This window comes from Salvelinus namaycush, chromosome 18 (genome assembly GCF_016432855.1).
Source record: "Salvelinus namaycush isolate Seneca chromosome 18, SaNama_1.0, whole genome shotgun sequence".
Classification (NCBI taxonomy): domain Eukaryota; kingdom Metazoa; phylum Chordata; class Actinopteri; order Salmoniformes; family Salmonidae; genus Salvelinus; species Salvelinus namaycush.
The window spans coordinates 13,224,515-13,249,156 of NC_052324.1; the positions used below are offsets into that span (position 1 = coordinate 13,224,515).

The 24,642-nt window shown below is 41.6% G+C and overlaps 1 protein-coding gene across 1 annotated transcript; it reads right to left on the reverse strand.

The window, feature by feature from the left end:
* Nucleotides 1-6,531: 6,531 nt before the first annotated feature.
* Nucleotides 6,532-19,469, reverse strand: fam219ab (family with sequence similarity 219 member Ab). The gene is made up of 6 exons (XM_039012745.1): nucleotides 19,302-19,469; nucleotides 18,169-18,271; nucleotides 13,634-13,736; nucleotides 13,416-13,496; nucleotides 13,173-13,227; nucleotides 6,532-8,122 (listed from the first exon to the last, which is right to left on the reverse strand). The coding sequence occupies exons 1-6, from the start codon at nucleotides 19,368-19,370 to the stop codon at nucleotides 7,964-7,966; spliced, it is 570 nt and encodes a 189-aa protein (XP_038868673.1). The 5' UTR covers nucleotides 19,371-19,469; the 3' UTR covers nucleotides 6,532-7,963.
* Nucleotides 19,470-24,642: the final 5,173 nt, after the last annotated feature.

The following is a 24,642-nucleotide window of genomic DNA, read 5'->3' on the forward strand; positions in this document are numbered from 1 at the left end:
ATCGTGCTCCTAGACCTTAGTGCTGCTTTTGATACCATCGATCACCACATTCTTCTGGAGTGATTGGAAACCCAAATTGGTCTACACGGACAAGTTCTGGCCTGGTTTAGATCTTATCTGTCGGAAAGATATCAGTTTGTCTCTGTGGATGGTTTGTCCTCTGACAAATCAACTGTAAATTTTGGTGCTCCTCAAGGTTCCGTTTTAGGACCACTATTGTTTTCACTATATATTTTACCTCTTGGTGATGTCAGAAACATAATGTTAACTTTCACTGCTATGCGGATGACACACAGCTGTACATTTCGATGAAAGCCTGTGTTTCAGACATAAGGAAGTGGTTGGCTGCAAATGTTCTACTTTTAAACTCGGACAAAACAGAGATGCTTGTTCTAGGTCCCAAGAAACAAAGAGATCTTCTGTTGAATCTGACAATTAATCTTGATGGTTGTACAGTCGTCTCAAATAAAACTCTGAAGAACCTCGGATTTACTCTGGACCCTGATCTCTCTTTTTGTAACGGCTTTCTTCCTGGGATGAAGGAGAGGACCAAAATGCAGCGCAGTTAGTGTTCAACATGTTTAATAAAACAATAAACGATGAACATTAACAAATAACAAAATAACAAAACGTGAAAGCCGAGACAGTCCTATCTGGTGCAGAACACAAACACAGAGACAGGAAACAACCACCCACAATCCCCAACACAAAACAAGCCACCTATATATGATTCTCAATCAGGGACAACGATTGACAGCTGTCTCTGATTGAGAACCATATTAGGCTGAACACAGAAACAGACGAACTAGACACACAACATAGAATTCCCACCCAGCTCACGTCCTGACCAACACTAAACAAGCAAAACACATAAGAACTCTGGTCAGGACGTTACACTTTTGACGAACATATCAAGATTGTTTCAAGGACAGCTTTTTTCCATCTTACGTAACATTGCAAAAATCAGAAACTTTCCTTGACCGTAAAATTACAAACCACATGACATGTTGTCTGAAACATGAAAACACGCTGTCGCAAATTAAAAATACAATTCCACACCTGCTCATTCCAGGGTTTTTCTTTATTTTTACTATTTTCTACATTGTAGAATAATAGTGAAGACATAAAAACTATGAAGTATGGAATCATGTAGTAACCAAAAGTGTTAAACAAATCAAAATATATTTTATATTTCAGATTCTTCAAAGTAGCCACCCTTTTCCCTGATGACAGCTTTGCACACTCCTGGCATTCTCTTGAACAGCTTCATGAGGTAGTCACCTGGAATGCATTTCAATTAGCAGGTGTGCCTTGTTAAAAGTTTATTTGTGGAATTTTAACTTTCTTTCCTTCTTATTGCACTTGAGCCAATCAGTTATGTTGTGACAGGGTAGAGGTGGTATACAGATGATAGCCCTATTTGGTAAAAGCCGAAGTCCACATTATGGCAAGAACAGCTCAAATAAGCAAAGAGAAACAACAGTCCATTACTTTAAGATATGAAGGTCGGTCAATCTTTGGGGCAGCAAGTAGGCTACTGGTTAGAGCGCAAGATCAAATCCCGAGCTGACAAGGTAAAAATCTGTCATTCTGCCCCCCAACAAGGCAGTTAACCCACTGTTCCTAGGCCATCATTGGAAATAAAAAATTTGTTCTTAACTGACTTGCGTTGTTAAATAAAAGTAAAATATATACATTTTTTATATCTGGAAGATTTCAAGAACTTTGAACAGTTCTTCAAGTGCAGTTGCAAAAACCATCAAGCGCTATGATGAAACTGGCTCTCATGAGGACCGCCACAGGAAAGGAAGAACCAGAGTTACCTCTGCCGCAGAGGATAAGTTCATTAGAGTTACCAGCCTCAGAAATTGCAGCCCAAATAAATGCTTCACAGGGTTCAAGTAACAGACACATCTCAACGTCAACTGTTCAGAGGAGACTGCGTGAATCAGGCCTTCATGGTCGAATTTCTGCAAAGAAACCACCACTAAACGACACAAATAAGAACAAGGCTTGGGCCAAGAAACACGAACAATGGACATTATACGGTGGAAATCTGTCCTTTGGTCTGATGAGTTCAAATTTGAGATTTTTGGTTCCAACCGCCGTGTCTTTGTGAGATGCAGAGTAGGTGAACGGATGATCTCCGTATGTGTGGTTCCCAACGTGAAGCATGGAGGAGGAGGTGTGATGGTGCTTTGCTGGTGACATTATCGCTGATTTATTTAGAATTCAAGGCACACTTCAGCATGGCTGCCACAGCATTCTGCAGCGATACGCCATCCCTTCTGGTTTGCGCTTAGTGGGACTATCATTTGTTTTTCAACAGGACAATGACCCAACACACCTCCAGGCTGTGTATGGGCTATTTGACCAAGGAGAGTGATGGTGTGCTGCAGCAGATGACCTGGCCTCCACAATCACTCAACCTCAACCCAATTGAGATGGTTTGGAATGAGTCGGACTGCAGAGTGAAGGAAAAGCAGCCAACAAGTGCTTAGCATATGTAGAAACTCCTTCAAGACTGCTGGAAAAGCAATCCAGGTGAAGCTGGTTGAGAGAATGCCAAGAATGCCAAGAAGTGCAAATCTGTCATCAAGGCAAAGGGTGGCTACTTTGAATAATCTAAAATCTAAAATATATTTTGATTTGTTTAACACTTTTTTGGTTACTACATGATTCCATATCTGTTATTTCATAGTTTTGATGTCTTCAATATTATTCTACAATGTAGAAAATAGTAAAAGTAAAGAAAACCCCTTGAATGAGTAGGTGTGTCCAAACTTTGACTGATACTGTACATGTTTAAAGAAAGAAAAGTCAATTTCAATTAAGCTTGTTGTGCCATCATGAGGTTTAATGGATCATGATGAACGGACACCAAAACCGTCAGGCAAATTGCGTCATTATGTGAGAGTCCTTTTGTCTATGTATTTACCAATAAAGTGCCGGGGAGTTCACTTTTGTTATTGTTTGAATCCCAGATTGTCTCTTTAAAAGGGGTCAACCTGCAGGACTATTCAATGTCCATGATCCAGACTTACTATCTCATAATAATGACTTATTATCTCATATTTATGACTTACTATCAAATAATAATGACTGAATATCTCATAATTATGACTTACTATCTCATAATTATAAACGGGCTTCCATAGACATGTGGTTATGGAGGAAAACAAGGGAATAAATTGGCCTATTTGTGATACAATTCCTAAATGATCAGTTGGTAACACTACAGCCTGCTGATAAAATTTGTTATGAGCATTTAGGACCCCCATAAGATAATTTTATAATAATCATATAATGTTCCTGACAAAATAGCTAGCATTTAGAGAGAGTAGAAATGTTGATACATAGATACAGTGGGGCAAAAAAGTATTTAGTCAGCCACCAATTTTGCAACTTCTCCCACTTAAAAAGATGAGAGAGGCCTGTAATTTTCATCATAGGTACACTTCAACTATGACAGACAAAATGAGGGAAAAAAATCCAGAAAATCACATTGTAGGATTTTTAATTAATTTATTTGCAAATTATTGTGGAAAATAAGTATTTGGTCACCTACAAACAAGCAAGATTTCTGGCTCTCACAGACCTGTAACTTCTTCTTTAAGAGGCTCCTCTGTCCTCCGCTCGTTACCTTTATTAATGGCACCTGTTTGAACTTGTTATCAATATAAAAGACACCTGTCCACAACCTCAAACAGTCACACTCCAAACTCCACTATGGCCAAGACCAAAGAGCTGTCAAAGGACACCAGAAACAAAATTGTAGACCTGCACCAGGCTGGGAAGACTGAATCTGCAATAGGTAAGCAGCTTGGTTTGAAGAAATCAACTGTGGGAGCAATTATTAGGAAATGGAAGACATACAAGACCACTGATAATCTCCCTCGATCTGGGGCTCCACGCAAGATTTCACCCCGTGGGGTCAAAATGATCACAAGAACGGTGAGCAAAAATCCCAGAACCACACGGGGGGACCTAGTGAATGACCTGCAGAGAGCTGGGACCAAAGTAACAAAGCCTACCATCAGTAACACACTACGCCGCCAGGGACTCAAATCCTGCAGTGCCAGACGTGTCCCCCTGCTTAAGCCAGTACATGTCCAGGCCCGTCTGAAGTTTGCTAGAGAGCATTTGGATGATCCAGAAGAAGATTGGGAGAATGTCATATGGTCAGATGAAACCAAAATAACTTTTTGGTAAAAACTCAACTCGTCGTGTTTGGAGGACAAAGAATGCTGAGTTGCATCCAAAGACCACCATACCTACTGTGAAGCATGGGGGTGGAAACATCATGCTTTGGGGATGTTTTTCTGCAAAGGGACCAGGACGACTGATCCATGTAAAGGAAAGAATGAATGGGGACATGTATCGTGAGATTTTGAGTGAAAACCTCCTTCCATCAGCAAGGGCATTGAAGATGAAACGTGGCTGGGTCTTTCAGCATGACAATGATCCCAAACACACCGCCCGGGCAACGAAGGAGTGGCTTCGTAGGAAGCATTTCAAGGTCCTGGAGTGGCCTAGCCAGTCTCCAGATCTCAACCCCATAGAAAATCTTTGGAGGGAGTTGAAAGTCCGTGTTGCCCAGCAACAGCCCCAAAACATCACTGCTCTAGAGGAGATCTGCGTGGAGGAATGGGCCAAAATACCAGCAACAGTGTGTGAAAACCTTGTGAAGACTTACAGAAAACGTTTGACCTCTGTCATTGCCAACAAAGGGTATATAACAAAGTATTGAGATAAACTTTTGTTATTGACCAAATACTTATTTTCCACCATAATTTGCTAATAAATTCATTAAAAATCCTACAATGTGATTTTCTGGATTTTTTCCCTAATTGTGTCTGTCATAGTTGAAGTGTACCTATGATGAAAATTACAGGCCTCTCTCATATTTTTAAGTGGGAGAACTTGCACAATTGGTGGCTGACTAAATACTTTTTTGCCCCACTGTAACTATTGTATTTAGCATTGTTATAAGAATGCAATATTATAAAAGCTCTTATGTGCTTATAGTAAGTTATTAAGTCTTACACCTCCAGTTACCGATCTGTAATTCCAATAAATAAGTGGTCTCAACACCGACATTTCCACTCAATTGCACACCTTTGGTATGCAATGTTGGCTAATTTGATTTGTTTTGATTTTTTTGCTTTTGTCATACTGTCATTGAGAACTCCTGAGAATGACTCCAATTATTCCCTCTTTGTTCTCTTGGTGTCTATGGTCTCCAGGCGAGAGGCCATTCCAGTGTACCTGGCCAGACTGCACTAAGAGATTTTCGGCATTCAGATGAGTTGATGTGCCACTACTACACACACACTGGGGGAGAAGCGCTTCACCTGCCCGCTATGTGACAAACATGCACGCCGCCACGCAGGCTTCCACCCCATCATGCTTCAGGGCATGATTGGGTTCCAGGTAGAATCCTTTTCAGTTCCATTTACAACCCTTCCCACAGAAGGTTCTACATGGAACCTAAAAGGGTGATTTCTACCTGGAACCAAAAAGGGTTCTCCTATGGGGACAGCTGAAGAACCCTTTTGAAACCTTTTTTTCTGAGTGTAGGCTAGTTACTTTACTTTCTGTTAAATGTTTATAAAAATGTTTTGCTATTGTGTGCCCAGTGCCCTACTGAACATGACCCTGTATGTTTTCTGTTTAGTAATAGCTTTGTACTGGTCTGTAGTGACCCCTGGTGGTGTGAGCAATATCGTCACTGAAATGTTTGTTTATTTGGACAATGTTTTTACACTGCCAGACAATGAGGCCTTGTGTAGAAAAGTGCTTCATAATGTAATAGTATAAATCACCTTGGTAGTCATGTGTGTGTTAGTAGTTGATAATAAATTGCCTAAATTATGGTTATGTTATATCTTGTTATAGGCTACCACAAAGCAGTGCAGTTTAATGGGTATTCATTTATGGGATACTCATCAAACTGAGATTGGTGGCAAAGTGCCAACTGTTAAAATATCTAAATACAATGTGAACTTCTGTTGCATCTTAGACGCAGTACAACATTTGCAGTACTGCGAAATTAACGTATTTTTTTTCTCAACATTTTTTAACTTTGTACATTCATTTTGTTATTTGCATAGGGGTTTGTGTAATAATGTGTGCCTTTCAGCTTGCATTTCTGTATCAGCATTATTGAAGTTTTGAAGTTGTTCTAATTTTCTGAAAGTCTGAAGCTGTCATTTTCAAAGTGAACCTGTGGATAACTTATGATACTCCTGCTCCCGGTAAATACCTGTGTAATTAATTGTGATGCAATTACCATACACTTACCCTACCCATATGATCAACAGAGTGCATGCCAAGCCCCACAGCTGTACATAGTACTTGCCGTCACCCTGCACGTTTTTGTCATATTAACAATAACTGGATGTAGCAAAGCAATTTGGAAAAGGACATTTTTTTATGTCCAGAACTATAGATATTAAAGACACCCTACGCAGGTTCAGATGGCTTTGTGTTTATTGATATCATACACTACACAGAACAATAACACTGTTAAATACTGGAATGGAAGTGTCCACATGAGAACATAATCATCATTCATTTTTTTTGTCTACATTTTGTTTTTAAATGCATACCTTCATATATTGCAAATCTCTTTGAAATACGTTAAGTCATGAGACTGGCGATAAATGTACACATTTTGTTTTAATGTTCTATACTTCAGGCATAGTCTAATCGCAAATCAACTCTGACGGGTGTTTGAGTGAGGGTGATAGTGAGGGATTAAGTGCTCAAAGTTAATGATACGTATGATCACTAGATCACGTTCCAATCAACCACGCGAGTGAAATAAATCGCACCCCACTCATTTAGTTGATGACGTATGTGTGTTCTCCTTTGACATTATTTAGAATGATTGTGCCAATCAAGACTTGTTAGCAGGATGTAATTGGGGAGTGGTTAGTTAGACACACTGTGGGAGGGGCATGGTAGGATGTCATAACAGGCTGTATCCAAAAAGATAGTGAATGTCAGCGTATACTTTTATTACACAAACACTTGTTCCCTGTGGCCTCTATGGGGCTGAATTGTGTAACCTAGCTGTGAAAGCATTGTGTTCTAGAATGAGTCCAATGATAGGTGAGCAAAGTATGAATTCTATATCTTCCTCTTGAATAAGGATCATCGCAGATTAGGGAAATATGTACGCATATCACCTTAGAACCCAGACAAATTCAAATGTGCAAGAATTATACATTCAAAAGTGATAAATCAATGAGGAATGGACAAAATAGCAGTGTGCAGTAGTAAGATGCGGGAACAAACAGCCAATTCAGATAAATCTCCCAATCCACTTACAGTAGGCGCTCATCATGCATGTCATCCCTTTGCAATACATTCATCCCTAAAAACCAAAACCATAAATACCTCAAACCAATAAAAAATAAGAAAGAGGGCAAGAATGTAGACTGAATGAGTGTATTGACCAGGCCGGTGCTACACAACCCTGCTTTCAGTACCAAATTACAGATACCAGATATACGTAAACTGATATGCATCTTCAAAAAACACCCCAGCATGTACAATCATACAGATCCTTCAAATAAAAAGTCCATGACCAATAAAAGATACGGAATAAAACGCAATAAATATGACCTTGAAGTCAGGTAAGCAGAGCAGCTTTGATCAGCAGCAGTTACAATAATATGTCTTATTCTTAGGGACATGAAAATGATTTTGTAATCATTTTCACTTGTATAACACAATATTGGCCCGGAGGAGGCATCTGAGAGGCCTCAAACACAAACAGAAGTGCATGTCCTACCATAGGAGGAAGTAATCACTGTTAGTCGTATTTGAAAATGTTTGTGTATTTTTGTCTTAATTTTCCTCGTCTTAATTATTTGTTGTCATATAATTATCATGTTCTGTCAATTCTCTCTGTCGCTGCTCTAGTGACAGAGTGAACATATGGCGCATGTGTGAGCTACTGGATTTGACAGGCGGTGGAGGAAGTGGCTTGGCAGCACATGCAGGTGGGGTTGACAGATTTGGGCGGGATCAGATCCAGGTCCTCGTCGTCAGGGATCTCGTCCAGCCGGTAACCATCCTTCAACAGCTGGATATTCAGGTCCTGGTTGATTTGCTGCGAGGGTGGAGATAATGGACATGTTACGAGGGGTGTAGGGTATTGTCAGCCATGTTACTAGGGGCTGTAGGGAATTGTCAGCCATGTTACTAGGGGCTGTAAGGGATTGTAAGCCATGTTACTAGGGGCTGTAGGGGATGGTCAGTCATGTTCCTAGGGGATGTAGGGGATGGTCAGTCATCTTACTAGGGGTGTAGGGGATGGTCAGGCATGTTACTAGGGGCTGTAGGTGATGGTCAGTCATGTTACTAAGGGGCAGTGTTAGAAGTAACACGTTTACAAATGAATGCGTTATGTAACCAGATTAGTTTTATTAGTAAGGGAATAAAGTAATGCGTTACTTTTTCAAATTGGGTAATATTATTACAGTTGCTTTGTCAAACAACGTGTGCGTTACTTTCAGAATCATATCTCTACCGGGCGTGTGTTTCCATGATGGAATCTCAACTTGTTTCCTCATTTAGTTCTCGAAGCGAGTGGAGAAAGGCTGTGCTGTCCACAGAAATGTACAGAGGGCGCACCGCTGATCTTTGCCATAGTCGCTTCTGTGATACAGTAGCAAAGCCCAGGGAGGGCTTTCCCGTCTAGTGGCAAGTGTGCACTCTATACATCTCTATGGATCCGTGTACGAGCGATCTATAACCAGAACTGGCAGCTCGAGAGAAAGATTTTTAATGAAAAGATTGGAAATCTGTACAGATGTCTGGCTTACAGTATACAGAATATGGCTAATCAAGCACCCCATATATAGCGCAGCACTTGTAGACTACCACAGGAAAGCAGCGCCACAGATGAAAGGAGAAACTACAGTAGTGATCAAACCTGAGTTAGTAAGTAACCAATCCTTGGTAGAGCACACATGGCTCGCCTTGCTCCCTCTGACAGTAAAACAAACATTGAGATTTTTTTCTTGAAAGTAACGCAAAATAATATAGCTAGTAATATAACACTTTACTTTCCACACTAAGTAATATTGTAAAGTAACAAGTAATATGTAAAGTATTACTTTTACATGCAAATAATCCCAACCCTGCTAAGGGGTGTAGGTGATTGTCAGTCACGTTACTAGGGGGTGTAGGGGATGGTCAGTCACGTTACTAGGGGGTGTAGGGGATGGTCAGTCACATTACTAGGGGGTGTAGGGGATGGTCAGTCACGTTACTAGGGGGTGTAGGGGTCTGTCAATAACATTACTGAGGCTGAAGAAATGTTACCATAGACTTAAAAATGCTGGTTAGTAGAGTCTTCAAGGAGTACCCATCATGTAACTAAGGCTAGTCATATTGTTACACAGGGAAATCAATGAACACTATGACTTATCACAGATTCAAAAGAGTTACTGGAGTCTACTTACTTCAGTGATCATATCAGGAAACCAGGAAATAGTCTTCGTACAATAGCTAAATGGTTTCATGATAAAGACATAAGGCTAAAATAATGAATGTAAGTGGCTTAGAGAATGAGTCAGTTGTGGTGTTGGTTTGATATTTGGATAATGAATATAGGTAGCCTGAATTTCTATCCAACAGTAATCTGCATTTACTGTAATAAGGTTTGTGAAGGGAAAGAACCTTGAGATTGTGAGTGTGTTGGGGAGTGAGTGGCAATGGCTTGGCATGACTGTAAAGGCCATTACAGATACAATGGCCGAGATGAGACAAGATGGTTTAATGCAGTTTTAGAACAAAGTTTGCTTGATCTAAACAGTATAGTTTCAGAACGTCTCATGTCGGCTAAAGATTTGAAAAGAGACAGGTCCGTTTAGAAAATCAGAGAACAGTACGCAGAACTTCTGTGTTTAGTCCAGCAGTTAGCTAGCTAGGCAAGCAGACAGCTACCTAGCTACTGTCAGATCCCAATTTATTGGCAGCCTTGACAAAGATTAGCAAAGATTGCATAAATTAAATAATACAAATACTGAGCTATATTGTATGCTCAAACATTTTTGAAAATTATATTATTTCATACTAATATACTAACAATTGCTCAGAGAAATACATTTTGTTTAATAAATCTCAAAAAGACAGGGATTAAAATGATTGGCACCCCTGTTTTTAATACTCCAGCACCCACTCCTTCATTTTTGCTAAAACGTTTTATGAGATTGGAGAACACATTGGGAGGGATCTTAGACCATTCGTCCATACAGAATCTTTCAAGATCCTTGATATCCTTCGTCTGTGTATATGGACTGCCATTTTCAATTTAGACCACTGGTTTTCATTGGGGTTCATCTCCGGAGACTGAGGTGGCCATTGCAAAATGTAGATTTTTTTGGTCAATTAACCATTTCTTTGTTGATTTTGATGTGTGCTTGGGGTTGCTGTAAAATCCACTTGTGGCAGAGTTTCAGCCTCCTGGCAGAGGAAACCAGTTTTTTTCTAAAATGTTCAGATATATGGTAAAGTTCATGATGGCGTTGGTAAAGTTCATGATGGCGTTGACCTTAACAAGGGCCCCAGGACCAGTGGAAGCAAAATATCCCCATAACATCAAAGATCTCCACCATATTTTACAGTAGGTATGAGGTTATGAGGCTTTTTTCCATCAACGTAACATTGCAAAAATCTGAAACTTTCTGTCCAAAAATGATGCAGAAAAATGTATCCATGCTTTTGTTACTTCTAGGTTAGACTACTGCAATGCTCTTCTTTCCGGCTACCCGGATAAAGCACAAAATAAACTTCAGTTAGTGCTAAATACAGCTGCTAGAATCCTGACTAGAACCCCAAAATTTGATCATATTACTCCAGTGCTAGCCTCCCTACACTGGCTTCCTGTTAAGGCAAGGGCTGATTTCAAGGTTTTACTGCTAACCTACAAAGCATCACATGGGCTTGCTCCTACCTATCTTTCCGATTTGGTCCTGCCGTACATACCTACACGTACGCTACGGTCACAAGACGCAGGCCTCTTAACTGTCCCTAGAATTTCTAAGCAAACAGCTGGAGGCAGGGCTTTCTCCTATAGATCTCAATTTTTATGGAATGGTCTGCCTAACCATGTGAGAGACGCAGACTCGGTCTCAACTTTTAAGTCTTTACTGAAGACTCATCTCTTCAGTCGGTCATATGATTGAGTGTAGTCTGGCCCAGGAGTGTGAAGGTGAACGGAAAGGCTCTGGAGCAACGAACCGCCCTTGCTGTCTCTGCCTGGCCGGTTCCCCTCTCTCCACTGGGATTCTCTGCCTCTAACCCTATTACAGGGGCTGAGTCACTGGCTTACTGGTGCTCTTTCCTGCCGTCCCTAGGAGGGGTGCGTCACTTGAGTGGGTTGAGTCACTGACGTGATCTTCCTGTCTGGGTTGGCGCCCCCCCTTGGGTTGTGCCGTGGCGGAGATCTTTGTGGGCTATACTCGGCCTTGTCTCAGGATGGTAAGTTGGTGGTTGAAGGTATCCCTCTAGTGGTGTGGGGGCTGTGCTTTGGCAAAGTGGGTGGGGTAATATCCTTCCTGTTTGGCCCTGTCCGGGGGTATCATCGGATGGGGCCACAGTGTCTCCTGACCCCTCCTGTCTCAGCCTCCAGTATTTATGCTGCAGTAGTTTATGTGTCAGGGGGCTAGGGTCAGTTTGTTATATCTGGAGTACTTCTCCTGTCTTATCTGGTGTCCTGTGTGAATTTAAGTATGCTCTCTCTAATTCTCTCGTTCTCTCTCTCGGAGGACCTGAGCCCTAGGACCATGCCTCAAGACTACCTGGCATGATGACCCCTTGCTGTCCCCAGTCCACCTGGCCGTGCTGCTGCTCCAGTTTCAACTGTTCTGCCTGCGGCTATGGAACCCTGACCATTTATGAACATTTGAACATCTTGGTCATGTTCTGTTATAATCTCCACCCGGCACAGCCAGAAGAGGACTGGCCACCCCTCATAGCCTGGTTCCTCTCTAGGTTTCTTCCTAGGTTTTGGCCTTTCTAGGGAGTTTTTCCTAGCCACCGTGCTTCTACACCTGCATTGCTTGCTGTTTGGGGTTTTAGGCTGGGTTTCTGTACAGCACTTTGAGATATCAGCTGATGTACGAAGGGCTATATAAATACATTTGATTTGATTTGATTTTCTGCTTATGCATCTGTTTTTCGACACCAAACCCACCACTGGTATTCATGGCCAGAGAACTCTATTTTCATGTCATCTGACCATAGCACTGGTTCCAATTCAAGTGTCGATGCCATTTAGCAAACTCAAGCCGGTGCAATGGTCAGATGACTTGAAAATAAAGCTATTTGGAAAGACTGTTAACCCTAAACACACATCAAAATCCACAAAGAAATTGTTAATTGATCACAAAATCAATTAATGGCAATGGCCATCTCAGTCTCCGGACTTGAACCCCATTGAAAACCTGTGGTTTAACTTAAGAGGTTAGTCCATAAGTGCAGACGAAGGATATCAAGGATCTGGAAAGAGTCTGTATGGAGGAATAGTTTAAGATCCCTCCCGAAGTGTTCTCCAATCTCATATAACATTTAAGAAAAAGGCTCAGTGCCAAGGATGCTAGATTATTGAAAACAGGGGTGCAAATAATTTAACCCTATCTTTTAGAGATTTGTTTTATTACTTGTTAAACAAAATCTCTTTCTCTGAGCAATTGTATTAGTATAAATTAATACAATTGTACTATTTGCATACAATATTGTTCAGTATTTGTATATTTTTTTGCTCATCTTTATCAAGGGTGCCAATAATATTGGATCTGACTGTATTTTGCTGCAGTTAGCTAGCTAGCCTAGCAGAATGTGTGCCCTATTTCTGGTGCATGTATTTCATGATGCTCGTTTGCTACAACACCTTGCTACAACCAGTGGCAACTTTGTTTCAAAGTTGTATTATGTCATTGTAGAGGTACCGTTACCATGGAAACGGTCTCAACAGCGTGTCTCGAAATGTTTTATTTGAATGCAGCTGTCTTTAGTCAGCTGTTCTACACAAAATTCTAAAACGGGTTAGTTTTGTCTTGCCTAGTCTCTCCTTATGACGGCTGTTGTATCTTTACCGGGCTTAAGTAGTGTTACCCAGAGTGCATAGGTACCTGGGCCCTCACACATCTCACCTCGGCTGAGGAGTATCCCGATGAGGAGTATCTGGACATGTCGAAGTCATCGTCACTGCAACATAAATGGAAGTGTATGGTCATTTGCATAGATTCATGTCATCACTGTTGATCTTATATTTATTTTCACCTCACACACTGCCCATAACCTAAATTCTGTATCTACAGTATGTTGGCAGATCTGAGACTAAAGGGTGATGGTGGACATTTCTGTGTATGACAGTCATTGATGTTGTCACATACCTGTCTGTATCTATGGCAACCAGGGGCTTCTCATCAGGGCTCTGGTCTAAGGAGGAGTAGCCCTTATTGGGCACCACCAGCCTGTGGAGCGGGAGAGAGTGAAAGAAACAGGAGAGGTTGAAGATACCAGTGAAGAGGGAGATAGGGAGAAATAAAACAAAAAAGAATGTAGGGCCAAAATCAAGAAGGCCATAATCAGGACCGTGGTCAGCTCTCACCGTGTTCTGGCCATCACATTGTTTTTCTTCGGCTGCTGGTTCACTGGACTACCTGCATTGCCATTCTTCAGTGATCCCTTCCTGGCCAGCTCGCGCTGTTTCTCTGCACATCACAGAATGTGACATTAGAGTATGAACAAAAAAACACTGAGTTTACAAAACATTTCCTAATATTGAATATCGCGCTAAGAACAGGGTCAGTTTGTTGGGGCATGACTCTACAAGGAGTCGAAAGCATTCCACAGGGATTCTGGCCCATGTTGACTCCAATACTTCCCAAAGTTGTGTCAAGTTGGCTGGACCATTTTTGATACGCACGGGGAACTGTTGAGCGTGAAAAACCAAGCAGCGTTGCAGTTCTTGACACACTCAAACTTGTGCGCCTGGCACCAACTACCATACCCCGTTCAAAGTCACTTAAATATTTTGTACTTGCCCATTCAGCCTCTGAATGTCACACATACACAATCCATGTCTCAATTGTCTCAAGGCTTAAAAATCCTTCTTTAACCTGTCTCCTCCCATTCATCTACACTGATTGAAGTGGATTTAACAGGTAAGATCAATAAGGGATCTTAGCTTTCACCTGCATTCACCTGCATTCACCTGGTCAGTCTGTCATGTTTTGTACACTCAGTGTATACAGTATGGTCACAGACAAAATCCTGGCATGGCAGCTCTCAGCTGACCAGTTTCCTGACACCATTAAACTGGTCATCTGGTTTTGAGTCAATACTGTGTCATATATATCAGGCAAGGGCCCTCTTCACCTTATAACTAAAGGACAGAAAAAAGAAGATGCTCTACAGGAACGACAGCTTCCATCCGAATCATCTTGGCTCCTGGACCCTGTCCACGCATTTCAAGGCTGCGTTGAGACAATGACTTATCAGTGACCCAAGCCCTACCATTGTGTCGCTGAGTTGTCATAGTGATGCTGCAAATGTACATTGTCCCGGGGGAATTGGCAGTCATAATGTGAATAACCTAATTGATGTCCCTCTAACCCCCCTGGATGCCTCTGTTCATCCTACAGCTATTATATGCTGTAATCATGTGCCCATGAACCTGAGTTATGTTAGCACTGAGGCGTCATGTCATGTCACTGTCATGTCTATCTCTGATAAGCCTCCCAGGAAAGCAATAAAAACAATCAAGAATCGCAGAAAAGTGCTAAAAAATAGCCCACATTAACATACACTACATGTCGAAATGTATGTGGACACCTGCTCGTTGAACATCTCATTCCAAAATCATGTGCATTAGTATGGAGCTGGTCCCCCCTTTGCTGCTATAAAAGCCTCCACTCTTCTGGGAAGGCTTTCCACTAGATGTTAGAACATTGCTGCGGGGACTTGCTTCCATTCAGCCACAATAGCATTAATGAGGTCGGGCACTGATGTTGAGCGATTAGTCCTGGCTCGCAGTCGGTGTTCCAATTCATCCCAAAGGTGTTCGATGGGGTTGAGGTCAGGGATCTGTGACGGCTAGTCAAGTTCTTCCATACCGATCTCAACAAACTATTTCTGTATGGACCTCACTTTGTGCACAGGTGCATTGTCATGCTGAAACAGGAAAGGGGCTTCCCCAAACTGTTGCCACAAAGTTGGAAGCACAGAATCATCTAAAATGTCATTGTATGCTGTAGTGTTAAGACTTCGCTTCACTGGAACTAAAGGGCCTAGTCCAAACCATGAAAAATAGCCCCAGACCAATATTCCTCCTCCACCAAACTGTACAGCTGACAAAATGCATTGGGGCAGGTAGCGTTTCCTGGCATCCACCAAACCCAGATTCTTACGTCAGACTGCCAGATGGTGAAGCGTGATCCTTCACTTCAGAGAACGTGTTTCCACTGCTCCAGAGTCCAATGGCGGCAAGGTCTACACCACTCCAGCCGACGCTTGGTATTGCACACGGTGAGCTTAGGCATGTGTGCGGCTGCTCGGCCATGGAAACCCACTTCATGAAGCTTCCGACGAACAGTTCTTGTGCTGACGTTGCTTCCAGAGGCAGTTTGGAACTCAGTATTGAGTGTTGCAACCAAGGACAGACGTTTTTTTACACGCTACGCGCTTCAGCACTCTAGCCTACCACTTTGCGCCTAAGCCGTTGTTGCTCCTAGACATTTCCACTTCACAATAACAGCACTTACAGTTGACAGGGGTAGCTCTAGCAGGGCAGATATTTGACAAACTGACTCGTTGGTAAGGTAGAATCCTATGACGGTGCCAAGTTGTATGTCACTGAGCTCTTTAGTAAGGCAATTCTGTCAATGTTTGTCTATGGAGATTGCATGGCTGTGTGCTCGATTTTATACACCTGTCAGCAATGGGTGTGGCTGAAATAGCCGAATCCACTAATTTGAAGGTGTTTCCACATACTTTTGGTCATGTAGTGTATATCAGGAGGTGTGAAAGGAAGGCCCAAAAAATGTTGATGTCTCCAGCCACCCAAGCTATAGACTGTTTTCTCTGCTTCTGCATGGCAAGCAGTACCGGAGCAACAAGTCTGACACCAACAGCCTCCTGAACATCTTCTATCCCCAAGCCATAATACTGCTACATAGCTACAAAAATGGCTACACGGACCATCTGCATTGACTGTTCTATTTTTTATTTTTTTTATGTTCCAATGACTGCATACACACTCACAGGACCCTACACACTCACTCACACACACTCACACTCCAACACACACACACACTTAATTTGCTCACACACAAATAACACAAATGCATACTGACTCAACACACACACACACACACACTCATACAATCATCTTATACACTGCTGCTACTCTGTTTATCATATATCCTGATGCCAAGTCACCTTACCCCTATACATATCTACCCTTACCCCTCCAGTATCCCTGCCTATTGTAAATATGGTATTGGCACTGACCCTTGAACTGACCCTGTATCCGTGGTGTAAAGTACTTAAGTAAAAATACTTTAAAGTACTACTTAATTCGTTTTTTTGGTTGTCTGTACTTTATTTTATTAATTCTATTTTTGACAACTTTTACTTTTACTTCACTACATTCCTAAAGAAAATAATGTACTTTTTACTTCATACATTTTCCCTGACACCCAAAAGTACTCGTTACATTTTTAATGCTTAGCAGCACAGGAAAATGGTCCAATTCACGCACTTATCAAGAGAACATACGTAGTCATCCCTACTGCCTCTGATCTGGCAGACTCACTAAACACATGCTTTGCTTGTAAATTATGTCTGAATGTTGTGTGCTCCTGGCTATCCGTACATTTTAAAAACAAGAATATTATGTTGTCTGGTTTGCTTAATATAAGGAATTTGAAATTATTTAAACTTTTACTTTTACTTTCGATACTTACAGTAAGTATATTTTAGCAATAACGTTTACTTTTGATAATTATGTATATTTAAAACCAAATACTTTTAGACTTTTACTCAAGTAGTAATTTACTGGGTGACTCACTTTTACTTGAGTCATTTTCTATTAAGGTATCTTTACTTTTACTCAAGTATGACAATTGGGTACTTTTTCCACCATTGCCCTGTATATAACTTACTTACCTTCTCGTGTTCTTCTTATTTATATTTCTTGTGTGTTTTTGATTACTGAATTGTTGGGAAAGAGCTCTCAAGAAAGGCATTTCACTGTACCTGTGCACGTGACAATACAAACATGAAACATGAGACAGCTAGAAATATATTTTTTTTTATTATATTTTTTTGTGATGCTTGTATTCAATTGTCACTCCCTGTTGCACACAACAAGCTTCCATTCCCCCTGTCACAAGGGAATTCATGGCTGATTTAAGATGAAATGTTCAACCGTGTTATAGTCAACCCTGTTACTTTATTTGGCACTTAATAGGCACTTACTATAGTCCTTTTTTAATTTAAACTCTTGAGAGTTACACTTCTAAAAATGCAATGAATTGGTGGAATAACCCAGTATCCAAATCTGTGGGTGATGTGTTCCACTTGTGGGGAAAACTTTCACTCAAATAAATGTTTTACAATCTTAATGTTGCATCACGCACAGACGAGGAGGGAAACAGTGTACAGACGTCAGGCTAATGGCTGCAGTGGGCTAGCTTGAGGTTTTGATATATCAGACCTTCTGGGGCTTGGGGCGGAAATCTGTGGGACCAGGGCTTTCCAAAAAATAGGAGTCCCTCCCTCATTGCATATGTTATGGGAACATATTTGTTGAAAGGATATCATGAGGATCGATTGGTCATCAAAGACATGTCTTATTACGAAATTGCTAAATTTGCTACCTAAAATGCTCCTTTCTACTCTTGAGTCATTCAATAATTTTACAGACTGGACATCACAATGAGATGTGTCAATGTGTTTATATTTATGCCTTTAATTTTGGTAATATGGTTTTGGGGAATGATTGAGCCTTGACTCCAGTACACCTAGCCTTTGTATTGCTCCCCACATCTTTGTATTGCTCTCCAGTCATGTGACCCCTGTCCAAGGTGCTGAAATAAACAGAAGCGGGCAGTAGGTTCGGCTGAGCCTTCTTACACTCACCTATCTTCATCTGCAGAGGAGAGGGCTTGTAGTTAATAGTGACTGGCTCCTCCTCCCTCGTGTCTGAGTCTGCTTCGGAAGAAGCTGTGGATGATGCAGGGTCCTAGAGAGAGAGAGAGAGAGAGAGGACTCCCATACATATAATCTGGGATGTTCATGACATTGTTTAGGCTAGTAAATACAAGCCTAATACAATTCTCTCTCTCATTCACACACACATCAAAGGTTGTCAGGCAGTCACATCTTCATTGCACACAGTCCATTCATCGACTCCCATGATGCACATTTCACTCATAGCTCCCAAAAGCTACACCGCTGCGGATAGAAAGGCCCTTCAGTTGAATCTCGGTATTCTATTGCAGATAGGTTCAACTGTACCCCAGGGCCCTGAGAAACGAACTCTGTACAGCAAACAAAGATGGCCTACTGACGAGACACATCACTATATGCCTAACAACATCTTATGCGAACCAGTGGGTTTGATTCAGAGTTAAACACCACATATGATGTCGTGGAGGATACTGCTCCACGCAGTCTCTGCATGATGAAGAAATCGAACATCAGCTAGGCCTTAGTTGCTCTGATAGGCTACCCGATTGCGTTGTAATGTTCAGTAAGAGCCTACAATTCAATAATAACGTCATCTGTCACATGCATTCCAATCAACTACTTGGGATTTTTGCAGTGACAGTGTTAAAGCTGGCCTTTGCCTCATAGGCCTATGATTGTCCCCAGAGCGGATGTGCTTCTGCGAACGTGTAGGGATGTTTTTTTCGCCAGGCATCACCGATGACACTACACAGCTCGCCATCTCAATCTCTTAAAAAAACAGATCGTCTGTTGATTGAGGTCTTCTCTAAATTTGCTTCTCATCGCAATAAAGCCAGGCATAATATTTTACTGACCTTATGGTTGCCTACCAAGAATAATGCTACATGTGTTACCTTTATCAGAGATAAAACATAAATGCTGCAAAATATCACCAGGCCAATATCTAAATTCAACAATCCATTATAGCCAGCATGTATGTTTTAAAACACCTAGTAGACTAGCTTAGTCGCATAATATAGGAACAGAATATATTAGCCTATGCATTAATTTAACACCACAATGAAAAAACACATTCCACTTACAAGTGTCTGAATCTCTCCCTGGACAGCGCTCGGAACCTGAAATCTATCTACTGGTATCTCTTCCATCATTTTGGCGACGTCTTCTACCGTTTATGCCTCGGTAATTATACGGCAGCGCCGTGTATTGGGCCAAAAGTGTGATTAGTTGTGCCTCAGATTTTCGGTTTCTCAGATTTCTAGAAATCTCTGCGATTCTCCGGTTCTCTGCCACATCCCAGCAGGCAGTATCTATGCAGTGGTAACCAGTCAGTAATTCAACCACCCACTTCCGGGTACAGATCCGTTAATCGGTCTCGCCCATAATGGTCTCGCCTTAACGCTGCCCGAGAATGAGCGTAAAACCGTTTCACCATTGCCTGACAATGTGGACCAGTGATTTTTTAACGGCATAACTCCAATATAATCCACATTTGTAGCCTAGGTTATATACATCGATAAGTGCACTTGTCAATATGTATATACAGCACCAGTCAAAAGACTGGACACACCTACTCATTCCAGGGTTTTTCTTAATTTTTATATAGGGAAGACATCAACATGATGAAATAACACATATGGAATCATGTAGTAACCAAAAAAGTGTTAAACAAATAAAAAAAGGCATTTTATAGTTGAGATTCTTCAAAGTAGCCACACTTTGCCTTGATGACAGCTTTGCACACTGTTGGCATTCTCTCAACCAGCTTCATGAGGTAGTCACCTGGAATGAATTTAAATTAACAGGTGTGCCTTTTTAAAAGTTAATTTATGGAATTTCTTTCCGTCTTAATGCATTTGAGCCAATCGTAAACAGAAGATAGTCCGATTTGGTAAAAGACCAAGTCCATATTATGGAAAAAACTGCTCAAATAAGCAAAGAGAAACGAGTCTATCATTACTTTAAGACATGAAGGTCAGTCAATATGGAAAACTTTTAACGTTCCTTCAAGTGCAGTCGCAAAAAACATCAAGCGCTATGAAGATACTGGCTCTCATGAGGACCGCCACAGGAAAGGAAGACCCAGACTTACCTCTGCTGCAGAGGACAAGTTCATTAGAGGTAACTGCACATCAGATTGCAACCCAAATAAATGCTTCACAGAGTTCAAGTAACAGACACAGCTCAACATCAACTGTTCAGAGGAGACTGCGTGAATCAGGCCTTCATGGTAGAATTTCTGCAAAGAAACCACTACTAAACGACACCAATAAGAAAAAGAGACTTGCTTGGACCAAGAAACACAAGCAATGGACATTAGACCAGTGGAAATCTGTTCGTTGTTCTGATGAATCCACCTTTTAGATTTTTGGTTCCAAACGCTGTGTCTTTGTGAGACGCAGAGTAGGTGAACGGATGATCTCCGCATGTGTGGTTCCCACCGTGAAGCATGGAGGAGGAGGTGTGATGGTGTGGGTGTGCTTCGCTGGTGACACTGTCACTGATTTATTTAGAATTCAAGGCACACTTAACCAGCTTGGCTACCACAGCATTCTTCAGTGTTACACCATCCCATCTGGTTTGCGCTTAGTGGGACTATCATTCTTTTTCAACAGGACAATGACCCAACACACCTCCAAGCTGATTAAGAGCTATTTGACCAACAAGGAGAGTGATGGAGTGCTGCCTCAGATGACCTGGCCTCCACAATCACCTGACCTCAACCCAATTGAGATGGTTTGAGATGAGTTGGACTGCAGAGTGAAGGAAAAGCAGCCAACAAGTGCTCAGCATATGTGGGAACTCCTTCAATACTGTTGGAAAAACATTCCAGGTGAAGCTGGTTGAGAGAATGCCAAGATTGTGCAAAGCTGTCATCAATGGAAAGGATGGCTACTTTGAAGATTCTAAAATCTAGATGATTTGTTTGACACTTTTTTTGATTACTACGTGATTCCATATGTGTTAATTCATAGTTCTAATATCTTCACTCTTATTCTACAATGTAGAAAATAGTAATACATTAAGAAAAAACCTTGAATGAGCAGGTGTGTTCAAACTTTTGACTGGTACTGTATATATTTTTATTTATTTATTACAGGCAAGATTTCATATCAATCAATCAAATGTATTTTCTAAAGCCCTTTTTAAATCAGCAGTTTGCCTTACAAATTGCTTTACAGATTTCCGGCCTGCAGAACCAGAAGCACAGTGGCCAGGATAGCTTTGTCCCGCAACTATCCATTTAAATAAATAAAACATAATAATAATAATTGACTTTTGCTTTTAGTGTTACAGATGGCTAAGTAATAGTCTAATTTTTTACATACATTTTTATTTAAATGTCTAGTTGCAGGACCAAGGGATAACCTCCCTAGGAAGAAACCTAGAGTGGAACCATGCTCAGAGGGGTGGCAAGACCTCTTCTGGCATATGACAGCCTATAGTTTAAATAAATGTTTTTTAGAAATATATTGCATTTTTTTTGTCGGAGAACATCTATTCCAAACTGCCTTGTGCCTTCCCCTCCATTACATTTCAATGGTTGGCAATTAAAACAACATGTCCATTATCATTCCAGCAAAGAGCAGCAATATCATGTACTAACGGCACACTAATCAATAACAATAAAGCCTAGGCTAGTATATTTAGACATTATTACTTGAAAGGACAGTTGTCTTAGCCAGTATGAACCAGCAGATGGTGCTCCAAACATAGGCTATGTGATGAATGAAGGTTGGCGAGACATTGTAATTCCACCCCTACTAATTGCATGAGACCAAGGTAAGGTCCCAGAGGCCATGTGGTAGGCTTATGGTCCTTCATATTGACACAGAGCTTATTTATTTATTTTGTGTGTGTGTGTGTGTGTGTGTGTGTGTGTGTGTGTGTGTGTGTGTGTGTGTGTGTGTGTGTGTGTGTGTGTGTGTGTGTGTGTGTGTGTGTGTGTGTGTGTGTGTGTGTGTGTGTGTGTGTGTGAGTATGTATGTGCGTGTGTGTTCGTGTGTGTGGGCATGCATATCTGGTGTGTGTGTTCCTGCTTGAATACCAGTGGAATCTGCAGAAGTGGTTTCAATAATCTTCAAATGTATTCCCTATCAGTTTACAATTCAACATTCTTGGGGAAAGGAGAAATGGAACCATAGCATGAGGGAACATCATGGCAGTCACTACAGGTGCGGTTTGGTCCACTAGCCAGTGGTGCTGAAATCGCGACTGGACGCTTCTGTATTTCTTCGCCATGACTTGCGGTCACTGTCCATGGTACTGAATTGATAGTTACGCGTGCGCGGTACACAGGCCAACATTACGTCTTCCTGGGACTTCTCCAATATGTAGGCCTATGTTAAAACTGCTGCACATTTGCTCCTGAATCGCCTGTTTGAGCTACATGCTAGAGACGTCTATATGTTCTGGATCCGCCCATAGCAGCCACTCATCTCTGTAGTAGACGGCAGCTGCGCTAGATCGGGGTGTGTAAGACGACACCCCAAAAACGGTTAATCTAAAGTCCAAACGGTTTGAACTACAGACTATTATGACCCCATCATAGTGAGTTTAGATTACTTTCACGAGCACAGGACTCGTTAGAATGTAATAGTTGTTCGATATACAAGCTCATAAAGAAGTAGTGCATTGTGATCATTCCTGAGGTTTTCTTGAGTTTTCTTCTAGCTAGCTGTCAGACAGACTTCAAACATGAACAGACAGACCACAGGCATGGGTATAAAACAATGGTGATGTTTTGTGGATATAACAGTCCATTTGATCAATTTCCACCCAGGGAATAGTGTCTAATACTTTGTTAGACTCATTTTTTTGCTGTCACTAACTTCAAATTGAATACAGTTGTCACAAACTAGTTTCACACTGAGTCAACATTTCCCGTACTTACATTATTCTTAGAAATGCTTTTCTATCAGGTTTTTGTTTGGCGGAACTCATTTTTGAAGTGACATTAGTGAATGAAACTCATTAACTTCATTCTACTTATAGCCCTGGTTTTCCAGAAAAGAAAACAGCAAATCACATGAATGTGAGGCTAAATGTGACGGAACACAAGAAGATACATGAAATTAGTGACAAAACGGAACTGATAGGCTGATTCGTTGAATCATAGTGATTTACATTTGGGAATCGGCTTGATAAACCCGATTTCAGAATGTTTATTTTGGGGTGGGAATCCCAATGGCACCCATTATACAGATGTGATGTGATCAGATGTGATGCTGCCTGGTGACTCATTCATTATTCACTTCCACTACTGTGTGTCCTATGCCCCATTATCTTTCAATAAGACACACACACACACACACACACACACACACACACACACACACACACACACACACACACACACACACACACACACACACACACACACACACACACACACACACACACACACACACACACACACACACACACACACACACACACACACACACACACACACAATGATCTGTATCCTCAGTGACTGACTTCATCCCAGCCTTTCTCCCTGGATGTAGGTTATGGAAACCCTCAAGCGGTGCAGATGGAGAGGCAGATTATTGCGCTGTCTCCTGTTTATTAGTAATTTGCATTTGCAAATATTCGCTCATTGCGTTATGTAATCCCATGCTGAGTCCAGCTCTTAAATCTCAACCAGGATAGGTCAATTGGAAGACTGAATGATGAGCAAGCACTACCAATGCTTCTGGCTAATGCAATCCTTTCCTTATAGGTGTCACGTTCCTGACCTGTTTTTCCTTTTTCTTGTGTTTATTTAGTTGGTCAGGGCGTGAGTTGGGGTGGGTTGTCGAGGTGTTATTTTCTATGTTGGGTTGTTTGTGTTCGGCCGGGTATGATTCTCAATCAGAGACAGCTGTCAATCGTTGTCCCTGATTGAGAATCATACTTAGGCAGCCTGTGATTCACATGGTTTTTGTGGGTGTTTGTATCTCGTGTCAGTGTTCGTACCACACGGGACTGTTTTCGGTTTTGTCACGTTTGTTGTTTTGTATGTTTAAGTGTTCAGTTATTGTTCATTAAAATATGACCACTTTCCACTCTGCATATTGGTCTGATCCTTCTCGCCTCTCCTCCTCGTCCGAGGAGGAGGATTACGACAGCCGTTACAGAAACACCCACCACCAAAGGACCAAGCGGAGTGGAGAAGGGCGGCAACAGCAGTGGAAGAAAACACAGGACTCGTGGACTTGGGAGGAGATCCTGGACGGCAAAGGACCCTGGGCTCAGCCAGGGGAATATCGCCGTCCCAAGGCGGAGTTGGAGGCAGCGAAAGCAGAGAGGCGCTGGTATGAGGAGGCAGCGCGGCGACGCGGTTGGGAGCCCGAGAGTCAGACCCAAAAATTTCACACGAGGAGTGTGGCAAAGCCGGGTAGGATACCTGAGCCAACTCCCCGTGCTTACCGTGGAGTG